The sequence below is a fragment of the Lissotriton vulgaris genome, chromosome 12, assembly GCF_964263255.1.
Source record: "Lissotriton vulgaris chromosome 12, aLisVul1.2, whole genome shotgun sequence".
Lineage (NCBI taxonomy): Eukaryota > Metazoa > Chordata > Amphibia > Caudata > Salamandridae > Lissotriton > Lissotriton vulgaris.
In genome coordinates, this window is record NC_141700.1 from 154,260,132 (window position 1) to 154,272,265 (window position 12,134).

At 43.3% G+C, this 12,134-nt stretch overlaps 1 protein-coding gene across 1 annotated transcript in view; it reads left to right on the forward strand.

Moving 5' to 3' along the window:
* LAMTOR2 (late endosomal/lysosomal adaptor, MAPK and MTOR activator 2) overlaps nucleotides 1–12,134 on the forward strand; it is a 90,648-nt gene that overhangs the window by 51,415 nt on the left and 27,099 nt on the right. The window contains exon 3 of the mRNA XM_086947651.1: nucleotides 2,702–2,791. Coding sequence (XP_086803777.1) covers nucleotides 2,702–2,791 — 90 coding nt within the window. The remainder of the gene's footprint in view (nucleotides 1–2,701; nucleotides 2,792–12,134) is intronic.

The following is a 12,134-nucleotide window of genomic DNA, read 5'->3' on the forward strand; positions in this document are numbered from 1 at the left end:
TTGTTCCCAGTAGGATTTGGTGCATAGGGAACCTGGGCTGGTCAGCAAAGTTCTGTCTAGTTCTGAATCATCCTCCTGTAAACCCTTATGTACCATTTCTTCCCTAGCCACATATACTTTTTGCACTTGAAGTTTGAATCTTCTCTTATCACTTTCTCTACACTCTTCTTGTGCTTTTAATTGTAACTCTTACATTTTCTGGACAATAGTCGGTTCTTAAGATTTTTTCCTATCCTTTTCTTCTTTAATCTGTTTTTGTTTAATGTGTTTTCTCCATAATCCTACAGCATCAAACATACTCTGCCTACTTTTCTTTTTAAAGAGCTGCTCTTCTACATATTGCAATTTAACTTAAATCAAAGGTACCATTAAGTGGCCACTGTAAACTGGCATCTGCCTTCGTATATTTGTTCCATAATGTGCTAAACCGTTTGGAAGAAATACTGTATTTAATGTACATTTCAAAATTGGCTGTCTCTCTTCCAAAATTCTATTCTTGTTGGAACACAGTGCACGAAGTGTACCCAAAACAGGGATGTTCTACCAATTTCTTCTTAAGAAATATTGTCAAGAGACAGTTATACCAAAACCAAGAGACGAGAAAAAATTCTCACATTACCTGTCTAAAACATTTGCAAATTTTTTATCAAACCCAAAAAAATAACCATTTCGATCCTACCTGATTGCAATTCTCAAACTCCCACCTGCAGACCAATAGATCACCTCCAAAATGCCAACCAAAGAGCCCCAGTTGAGGGACACAGCCGCCACGAAGGTCCGGTCGATTAGCTGAAAATCACCTTAGCCGCGAGAACAAGTCTCCTTTTGCGGGGCGCCCCTCTGTGTTTTTGTCCTGTCGAAACGACCTCCTTCTCGTATAGCTGCGGTCTTCAATGGGGCCCCACGTTGCAGGGCCAATTTTAGATGTGAGATTTTATCTGTCTCACTGGTGCAAGGACACCCTTTGTCTACGTGTTCCCAAATGAGGATCAACACTGGAGTGGAAACAAAACACAAGTTTATTGCACTCATGAGAGGAGTCCCATCATCCAGACACTGCAAGTGCCCGAGGGTGGGAACTGACAAGCTCAAACACTGTATTTATACAGTTTGGTGCCTCGTCAAACACATTAAAACCACTTCGTCATGATGAAATGCAAACTGCTAAGTAAGGTTACAGGCCTTGGTGGGTTTATAGATAAAACATCTAACCCTGGCATGCAAGTATTATCAGCACAACCAGCTTTTCAGTGAACACGTAACTCCTGACTTTGCAAAAGTCCTTGCAGAAACACAAAATGGGTGTTTTCAGACAAAATGAGGGGGGGGGGGGGAGCTGAGGCTAACTTAACAGAACAATTTTTTTTGCTGTTCACCAAGATCACACCGGTCCCTTCCAATCCCAGAGGGAAGGCGTGCATCTTCTTTGGCCTATGCTGAGATTGAAACATAAGATGTGTCACCTCCTGATAGTTTATTACATTTGACGTGTGAAATAATCATAACAAGTGAGTTCTGGCGTTTAATGATGGTGTAGAGAAGCCTCTAATTAAAACAAAAGTGAGTGGTTTGTGTAATTATTTACTATTTAACTAACTTTTAATGCCAGTAAAGGCTATTCTTTAATTCCAAATTAGTGTCTTAATAAAAGAGAAAATTAACTTGACTAAACAGTCTGATATTCTGCCACATACAAGCATCCTCTTCTAATGCGTGCATTGACTAACCCAACGGACATGGCTTTGTGTTTTATAGTAGAAAGCATGTTTTCCGCTCATGGAGGTGCTTATGAGCTATGGTGGTCATAGCTGAAAAATGCCTTTGAGCTCCCACCTCCCTTAGCACTTAATAAAATTATAGTTTTGCACACCATTTCTGGTGGTTTGGCATCTTCCAACTTTGTCCCCATAAGGCAGCAGCCTCACTTGAGGAAACTGGTGCTCTAGTTGAAAGAATGGTGGGTGTGCAGTGCAGCTGAAATAAGTTAAGGTATTTTTTGTTTAAAGTGTTTTTTTTTAAAACTTTTGTGATGACATGAATTTCGCTTTCTAGAGAGAACTACTGCATTTGTAGTGTTACAGTACATGCTAATCGTTTTCCTTTTTTGCCGTTCACATGTCTTTTGCTTTGTGTTTAGACATACACACATATTGTAAATTTCCATACAAATTTGCGTTTTGTAAGCTACTTAGAAACCATTCGAATGTAATAAAGCCACTTTACCCTTAATTGGTGTTGACAATAGTTCTATTTAGTACTTTCTCATTAAGACGCTGCTACAATGTGTTCTTTAGTGGCAGAGAACACGCCACAGACCAAGGAAAGAGATATCTATTGAAGAGAATAAGTTGAGATACAGCAGTACAATGAGAGCTTTCTTCTTCTAATAACACTGAGGAAATAAAGTGCTCTTTAGCCAGATCTATAACCGCTTTCTCTGTGTAACATCCTAAACAAGTTAATGATAATCACTTTATAGATCTATAACCAGGGAAATTAACAAAACAAACTTGATTTAACATTATACACCAACAACAAAAGCTCATTGCTCAGGCAAGTTTATCTGGACTGTTATGAAGTCTTAAAGCAGAATAAATGCATTGTGCAGTGTTTAAAATGTCTGTATTAATGAATTCGAAGTGTTATCGCAGCCAAAGAACCAGCAAGGGCAGATGGTATAAATGTGTTTTTTCTTTTGTAGGAAGGCCGCGTGGCAATCACTCGGGTCGCCAATCTCTTGCTGTGCATGTATGCTAAGGAGACCGTCGGCTTCGGAATGCTGAAAGCCAAAGTAAGTGCTCATGAGAAGGATTACAGAAGCTGACCATGAAAGTGTACCGGGGAATTGGTATTACTCTGCCAAACCACTTCTTTTTCTTTTAACTAAAGTTATAATATCCATCAGTCTGTTTTCCATAGTGTCCTTGGCACAACCAGTGTTCTCAAGCAGGATTGATTGGGAGCTAATAAATGCTAGCAGAGCACCGGTCCAATCGCTTGCTCCCCATTAATGAGAGGAACTGCTCCTTTTTCTTTTGTAAATGCGTGTATTCTCACGACTGTGAGCCAGTTCCAGCATGTGGCCTGAGGAGCAACACCTGAACAAGACTGACCAAGAACATGTGCAAGACGGACCACCTGGACAAAAAAGGATGAGCTGACTTCCCCCCATTATGAGTCCTGTTCCTCCAAGATGCCAGGGCGCAGTACCAGCTTCTAATTCGACAGAATTAGTCTTGTTCCCATGTGCCTCTCCGCTTAATCGCTGCACCTGTGATCTCATACTGCGTGGCTGTGATTAATGGCGTAATGGCCTGGATGACTCTACAGAGATCTGGGCCTAAATCCATAGTTTTTTGCACTCCACACCACCCCAGTTTAGACATGGCCATATGCAAATCAGTCTGACCCTGTGCCTCATGGGAACAGTCCAGCCCGAACTGCCAAGCCATGCCTTCCCTGGACCGGAAACAAGCTTCCGAGGACCGGTTTCTGGCATTCCAGCCGTCTTCAGCCCGGCTTGCTTGAATCCAGTGGTGTGGAGAGCATGGGACTCACGTCTGGATGACACTCCCGTCATTGCTACTCTTGTGATCTCCGCATTATCGACACTGATCATGGCATGAAGGCTTGTCACTTTGTCACTGCACCCATGGTCTCCTGCAAGCAACATTTACACCGACAAAGGGACCATTGTGCCTCCACCATATGATGCGGCACCAGTGACACCCAGACTCTAGCACAGATCTCGATATGCCACATGGATGCTTGTGCAGCATCATCTTTGTTCTCCTAGTTTCAGCGGCACCCGCTTGAGGATCAGGGCCCTTGTTCCTTTGTAGCTACTATATTTTTAGCCACAAATATGCAACCACTGCTTTCTCCGAAGCCTGCAGAAGGGAAGAAAAGCAGCCACTTGGGTTGCACAGTCCAAAGATCCATCACCCAGGAGTCATTCGACCTCCTTCCTCCCCAGAAATACAGTAAGATATCAAACTTTGCAACCGCCTTCCATAACCGGATACTGAGAATTGGCTGTATCCTTTAACCTACATGTATTACTACATCTTTGTCGTAAACCTGTACATCTTGACTGAACACAGAAGTAGGTAAAGAATAATTACAATCATTATCCAACAATAGTTAAGTCCAAGACTAAACTTCCTGAAGTTATTACACACGTCTTTAACCCTTTCGATGCTCATGACGAGCTCAGCTCGTCATGATGCACAGTTGAGCTGTGCTGATGACGAGCTGAGCTTGTCATAAATACAGTAATAAAGCAATTTCCAGCACAGGGGGGGAAAACGCCTAGCAGCCAAGGTGTTAATGTAGATAAAAACTGCTCGGCTAATAGAAATATTGTTAGTGATGTGTGCGTTTACCAAACTACACACCACCTTCCAAAAGTTAAGCCTTAATGCTGAACCTCAGAACCCCAGAAATAAAACCTTAAGCAGGAGGTGCATAGCTACTCCATGAGCTTGCACTAATATTTGGCTTCTGTGTCTCCAGGCACAGTAACCGTGCTTATCACAAGAATTACCTAGCTTCCCACAGGCAGTGAAGACCTAGCCTGATGCCATCCAACAGTTATAATGAGAGGCCCTAATTTTTCAGATATCCTAGTTCCACCACCTCAAACATCATGTGATTCGTTTATGAAATGGCCTATTGCGAAGTAGGATTAACCTAGCAACTATTTCCCTCTCGCACCCCCAATTATTTTGTGTTGATGTTGTCACTTACTAGTACCTTTGCATATATCAACAAAATCCATTTATGAGGCCAGAATTGTCCACATCTCAAAAAAGAAAGTCTGCATATTACTACACGAATGGAGTACTTGCCTAAATGAGCTAAGTGTGTAAGCACAAGCCCATCCTATCAGTCTCTTCCGGTTTAGCGTTAGTGCAATTGTGTCATTGAAGGCATCAAGGTATCGTCTTACTATTTTCGCATGGGTTGTTTAGAGACTCCTCTAAGCAAACTAATTGTTTCAGCCTTGCCACCTATGTAAACTCTTTACAAAAAGGGGTGGTGAGGGACAGAGTCTCTGAATTGAGCAGAAAGCTCTCACCCAGTCAAAAGATCAGGGCTAGATCCAACACCGTTTTTTAGCTCACTGCACCATCCCAGTTTCAGAACCTGGCTGTATGCAAATTAGCCTGTTCCTGTCCCAGTGCATGATGGGAACAGGACAAACCAAACTACAGAAGCCAATTCTTACACTGGGAAGGAAACAAGCTCCCGGGGACCGGTTTCTGGCATTACAGCCGTCTTCGGCCCGGTTTGCTTGAATCCTGATGGTGCAATGAGCAAGGGTCTCACATCTGAGAATACCCTTCCACGCTTAGGGTGGACAAAAATATTTACAAAAAGGGGTGGTGAGGGACAGAGTCTCTGAATTGAGCAGAAAGCTCTCACCCAGTCAAAAGATCAGGGCTAGATCCAACACCGTTTTTTAGCTCACTGCACCATCCCAGTTTCAGAACCTGGCTGTATGCAAATTAGCCTGTTCCTGTCTCCTTTCTGGTAAAGAATTGGCTTGGTAGTTTAGTCTGCCCTGTTCCCATGATGCACTGGGCCAGGGACAGACTGATTTGCATATAGCCATGTTCTGAGCTGGGATGGGGCAGTGAGATAAATAACGGTGATGGATCAAGCCCTGATCTTTGGACTGGGTAAGAGTGGTCTGCTCAATTCAGACACTCTGTTCATCACCACCCCCTTTTGTAAATCGATTTTGGCCACTATAGGTGTGGCAGGGTATACTCAGACATGAGTCCCTTTCTCACTGCTCCATCAGGATTCAAGCAAGCCGGGCCGAAGAGGCTGAAATGCCAGAAACCGGTCCCCGGTAGCTTGTCTCCTTTCTGGTAAAGAATTGGCTTGGTAGTTTAGTCTGCCCTGTTCCCATGATGCACTGGGCCAGGGACAGACTGATTTGCATATAGCCATGTTCTGAGCTGGGATGGGGCAGTGAGATAAATAACGGTGATGGATCAAGCCCTGATCTTTGGACTGGGTAAGAGTGGTCTGCTCAATTCAGACACTCTGTTCATCACCACCCCCTTTTGTAAATCGATTTTGGCCACTATAGGTGTGGCAGGGTATACTCAGACATGAGTCCCTTTCTCACTGCTCCATCAGGATTCAAGCAAGCCGGGCCGAAGAGGCTGAAATGCCAGAAACCGGTCCCCGGTAGCTTGTCTCCTTTCTGGTAAAGAATTGGCTTGGTAGTTTAGTCTGCCCTGTTCCCATGATGCACTGGGCCAGGGACAGACTGATTTGCATATAGCCATGTTCTGAGCTGGGATGGGGCAGTGAGATAAATAACGGTGATGGATCAAGCCCTGATCTTTGGACTGGGTAAGAGTGGTCTGCTCAATTCAGACACTCTGTTCATCACCACCCCCTTTTGTAAATCGATTTTGGCCACTATAGGTGTGGCAGGGTATACTCAGACATGAGTCCCTTTCTCACTGCTCCATCAGGATTCAAGCAAGCCGGGCCGAAGAGGCTGAAATGCCAGAAACCGGTCCCCGGTAGCTTGTCTCCTTTCTGGTAAAGAATTGGCTTGGTAGTTTAGTCTGCCCTGTTCCCATGATGCACTGGGCCAGGGACAGACTGATTTGCATATAGCCATGTTCTGAGCTGGGATGGGGCAGTGAGATAAATAACGGTGATGGATCAAGCCCTGATCTTTGGACTGGGTAAGAGTGGTCTGCTCAATTCAGACACTCTGTTCATCACCACCCCCTTTTGTAAACCTATGTAAACTCTAGCACAAGAGTCAACCACACTATGACTGAGATGGTCGATTGGAAACGCATACCTTCTATACGAGATTCACATTTATTTAATCTGAGCCACAACTTCTGGCTCTCTCCATCATTTCAATATAATAATTTTCCCACAGACATTCCTGAGCTTGGAGCATAGGACCAAGATAATGAAGTAATACTTTACCAATGCAAGAAAGCACATGGTGAGCGAGTACGTTTGGGGGGAGAAAGGCGCATGGAGGAGATAGCTGGAAAACACATGCACTTGTGTGGAGTGCTTAAACAAAAAGAAAACAAATAGATCCCTATAAGAAAGCAGTGCAAGCATAGAAGTCTGCAAATCAGAGAAATAGCAGTTGAGCTAAGTTCAGTGAGTGGAACAAACCCTAGATTAACACATATTGTAAGTAGGCAAATGGGAGCGACAGTAGCCAAGGAGTGGTAAGCACTGGTTAGGCTGCAGCACCCATGTATGTTCTTTGTAAGCTCATAGTATGTCTTTCTCAAGACCGCTTGTGCTGTCAAGTAGGCTTAACCTAAAAATGTCAAGGATTGGAAAAATATACTGTCTCTTAGGAGGATGAAGGGCCCATGAAAGGACAAAAACAGAAAGGAATGCAAATTCTGTCGCCTAACTAGTATAACAAGCTGCTTTTCGCCATGCAGACATTTTTTCAATGTTAGAAGACTCTACAGACAAATAATTGGTAGGACATTCATCAGCTACATTAAAGCCCATTCATATGCACCATTTGAGATTAAGTCCCTTTGGTATCACAATGGAACTTTTGGTGGCAGTGTAATCCTTCATTATCTTGAAGGTGCAAATGATGGTATTTTTAAGTAGTAATTTGTACCCAAAAAGGCATAAATGTTTCTAATGTAAAATTGGAACACGAGGAGGCAGGGTCACTTGCGCAAACTAGTTACTTAATTCCTCAAGTACAAAAGAACAGTTCCAAAAAGAGGTGCTCCAGGGAAGTGGGCTGCCACTAATGCCCACAATAATGAACGAGGAAAACCCAGTCCAGGTGCGAACGATATGGTCCTGCAATGGTTTGACTCCTTCCTCCAGAACCGCTCCCAAAGAGTCAAAATAAAAACCTTCACATCCGACCCCCTCCCCGTCACCAGAGGGGTTCCCCAAGGATCTGTTCTCTCCCCGCAACTATTCAACATATACATGGTACCCCTCACCATCATACTGAAGAAAGCAAACATCCCCTTCCATCTTTATGCAGATGACACACAGATCTACATAGAAACCACCTCCTTCAAAGACATCCTAAAGCTCAATAACACACTCAAAGAAATCCAAGCCTGGCTAGGGAAAAACCATCTCAACTCAATCAAGGAAAAACAGAACTTCTCCTCATCTCCAACAAGGATGACAACCCCCAAATCACGGAATGGATGAAAGCTATCGACGCTCTCAGTGGGAATCTCACTCTGACTAACTCAGTAAAGTCTCTCGGAATCACCCTTGACCATAAACTTTCAATGACGAACCACATCAAGAACTCCGCAAAGAGCGCCTTCCTCAATCTGAAACTCCTCAACAAAATCAAACCTCACATCCCGCAGAGGGATCTCCAAATAGCCACCCAATCTTTGGTGCTATCCAGACTGGACTATGGGATCGCAACCTTAACAGGCACAGCCCTATCACACCTAGCGCCAATGAAGACAACCCTCAATGCAGCCGCCAGAATGGTCTCAGGGGCAAAGAAATTCGACCACATTTCCCCAGCACTCAAAGACTTAAAATGGCTCCCAATGGAAATGCGCGCCAGCTTCAGAACAGCTTGTCTGACACACAAAGCCTTGCACACAGGGAAACCGGAATACCTAGCCTCCAAGCTCAGGAAGGCGGGCCAGTCCAGAAACCTCAGAAGCTCGAACACCCTACTACTCATCCCCATGAAAACCCGGAAACAAAAAACCGCAACGCGCTCGTTTGCCGGCAACGCCCCAAAAATCTGGAACTCCATCCCAGTTGACATCAGGACTACGACTTCATTTCAAGACTTCAAGAGACGCCTCAAAATCCTCTACCTCAACCGGGCATTCCCGAACTCTACCTCAGCAGCTCACCCTGCAACTATGACTACCTCTAACCCACTACCTCAAACTCTCCCCTCAGGCGCCAATTAACAATGTTAATACTTGATCTTACATGAATCTCTTTTCCTTGATATATTATTATGTAACCGTTCCCTGCAGCTCGATTGTAAAGCGCTCCGATACCCTCGGGTCTGGCCAGCGCTATAGAAAACTCCAAAAATAAATAAAATAAATAAATCTCGATCACCAACATGTGAAGAAAAGATCTATTCAGTTCCGATTGTTTTCAAATCGATTTATTTTCTTCAAATTTCTTCAATTTTCCAAATATTCTCATCATCAAATATAGCCTTCAAATTGAGCCAACACGTGTTTCGTCAGAAAGCAATGTTCTTACATCTTTGACTTCATAAGGGCTATAAATAAACTAACAGAGAGTCTAGGCTATTCTATGTACATTTTAAAATTCCTTCACCAAACACCCTGGTGTTCGGGAATTATGATAGAAGGAAAGTCAATATATTAATAACCACCATCTGTACATGTAAGGAAGGTACCTTTACCATAAAACATTTGATAATTAATTTCAAAATCGAAACAATTTGATAAAAAATAATACTTGGGCGTGCATAATCAAAAGAAGAACACCTTGAATTACAAAAACACTGTGAATTGAAAACACACTGTGAATTGAAAAACTGTAATCCAAAAAATTGGAGCACATTAGGGAATACTGTCTAGTTTCTCAAATGTCACATTCTTTTTCTTGTTTATTTCAATTATTATCAGCCAGTATTGAATATATTGTTGAGGTGTTACTCTGATGAATGGGTGACCTCCATATCGACCCGCATTAGATCTGCTGCCTTCTCTGAAAATGTACTTTAAAAGGATTAATCAAACATAATTTTCAAGAACGTATTTAAGTATATATTTTGTTCCACAATTGGGAGTCTGGAAACAGCCTGTGAGGTTACAGTTGTTGCAGGTTTCTACATCCCTGTGGCCTCTTCCAATACTGCTTGATTTTCTGAACACTTTTTGAAAACCTTTAGTGGCTAGCATTTTTTAGCATCATCTGTACCCCCCCCCCCCCCCCCCTCCTCCTCCCAAAAAAACTACAGTATTACCTTAATTGTCATCCATAGTTTGGCTATATGGACTATTCGCACTTTAGCTCATTTAGTCGCTTATTTAATTTTATTCCTGCTAATTCCTTACTCCGTTCTGGTGCCACGTTTGAGATGAGTGACTGCTTCCTGCAACATGGAGACGCCCTTCCTTGTTGCTGCCTGTAAGTCTCACACCACTTTCAATTTTATTTATACGTAAAGTGCAACTGTCACTTGAATGCGTTCATGGCACTAGTACAGAAAGCAAAATAGTAGGGAAGACAAGAGGAAACCTCTGGGAAGAAAAGGTCTGTTTTACCTGTAGGCTTTAAAGTAGATGGTCAACCATGTTCTTTATTAGTAACTGGGTTAAACACCCTTAAGGAGTGCTTGGTCAACTGCAATTACAGTTTCACAAGAATTACTACTCCAACTTAACTGTCATTAGGGAAATACTTTAGACCAATGTGAGTAACACATTGCTGTATTCCAGAAAAGGTCTCCTTTATAAAACTCTTATGTTGCTAGATTTCCTAGAGTGCACAGTGCCAAAAGAGAAATTGCGAGGCAAGTGTGTTCCTGAATGTCTGTCCTTTGTATTTGTCCACAGGACACTTAAAATAACTGCAGTTTTGGCCTTCTCCTCCCCCTTCTGTCAGAGAAACTGCGCTCAGGCCAACAAAAGTGATCACAAACAAGAAAAGCAGGGCTACAGCTATTATAGTTCCACTTATTTATTGGTTTATTTTGTGAACTTCTTGCACTACTTATTTGTGCAACTTAGAATATAATTAATAATTAACAATTTGCTTTCAAATATTTTCAATTCTAATGAATCATAATCCAATTTCAGTTGGTACAATAGTCCCTTGGCAAGAGTAATGTGCTTTTCTGTAAGCAGTGCTGACTTGGGCAATATTGTAAATAATTATAAGTACAGTTTCAAAAATCTTCGCTCCCCATCGTCAAGCAATACCCTTTAGGCAATATCAAATACTCCTCTTTCGAAACCTACCCAAGCGTCAATGGTACATATTTTTATTAATTCTTCAAAGTACTGGAGCAATCTGTTACTGTACGCCTAAATGGATATTCAGTATAAGTTGCAACATTAAGAACCTACATTTGCACAGACACCTCTTTAGGAACCAGAAGTACAAAGTCAAGTGCCAGTCTATACTGCATAGCTACTATGTGCTGTGCTTATAGATGGTCAGAGAGGTACCCTGGATCCATTGCATTGGAGTTCCTGGTTTTCATAGATTAACAGTCCTACTCCATAGTTTGGAAACAAGATCGCAAAGGAAGTGGTAGTGTCTGAATTCGCTATGGCAAAGGAAGTGGTAGTGTCTGAATTCACTATGGCAAAGGAAGTGGTAGTGTCTGAATTCTCTCTGGGCGTTTTCTTCCGGAGGGGGGGATTTTGGTGCAGTGTATCCTTGAGCACATGGGTACTCCTAGTACGGCCCGCGGGCCAGCTGCGGCCCGGCAAGCCTTCCCTGGCGGCCCGCCGACCTTCCAGACATCGTACCCGTGTATTAAAAAAAAAATGTCATCGTGTCTTCAAACACTGCTGGTTGTAGCCGCGCAAGTCTAAGAGACTCTGCTGCTCTGTGGGGGCCGGCCGCCGGGTGATTCCAATGACAGTCTCAGTGGAGCTGCAGGGGTCTAAGAAGAGGTTAAATACAGCAAGGCCTCATTACCATACAAATGGTCTTGTGAAGTGCTCGGGTGGGGCTGTGTGTGCCAGGAGGCTGTCTCAGCCCGGGCTGACACACAGCAGGGTGAGGTGAAGAGGGTGACGGAGGTAGTGGACGGACACAAAGGGAGAGGGAGGGAGGGAAAGGAGACTGTAACACCGGGGCTTGTTCCATTAAATATGAGAGCAGCAGCAAGTGCAGAATCCAGGTACACCGTCTGGTGTTCAAATCCAAAAGGTTTCTGAGTTATGTAGACGCATTCCAAACTTGCCTGTAGTCGGCACATGTTGAAGCGCTGGTGTGCTTCGGTTCGAGTAATTAAGTTATTGCTGGCAATTCCTGCAGTGCAGGAGTATTGGGACCACTCAGTCCAATGCAGGTAAGCAATTGAAGGTGCGAAAGTATTGCGGTACTTCAGACAAGCAGCGCTAGTGCTAATGGCAGTGTCTTTAGAAACCACATTGTTTTAA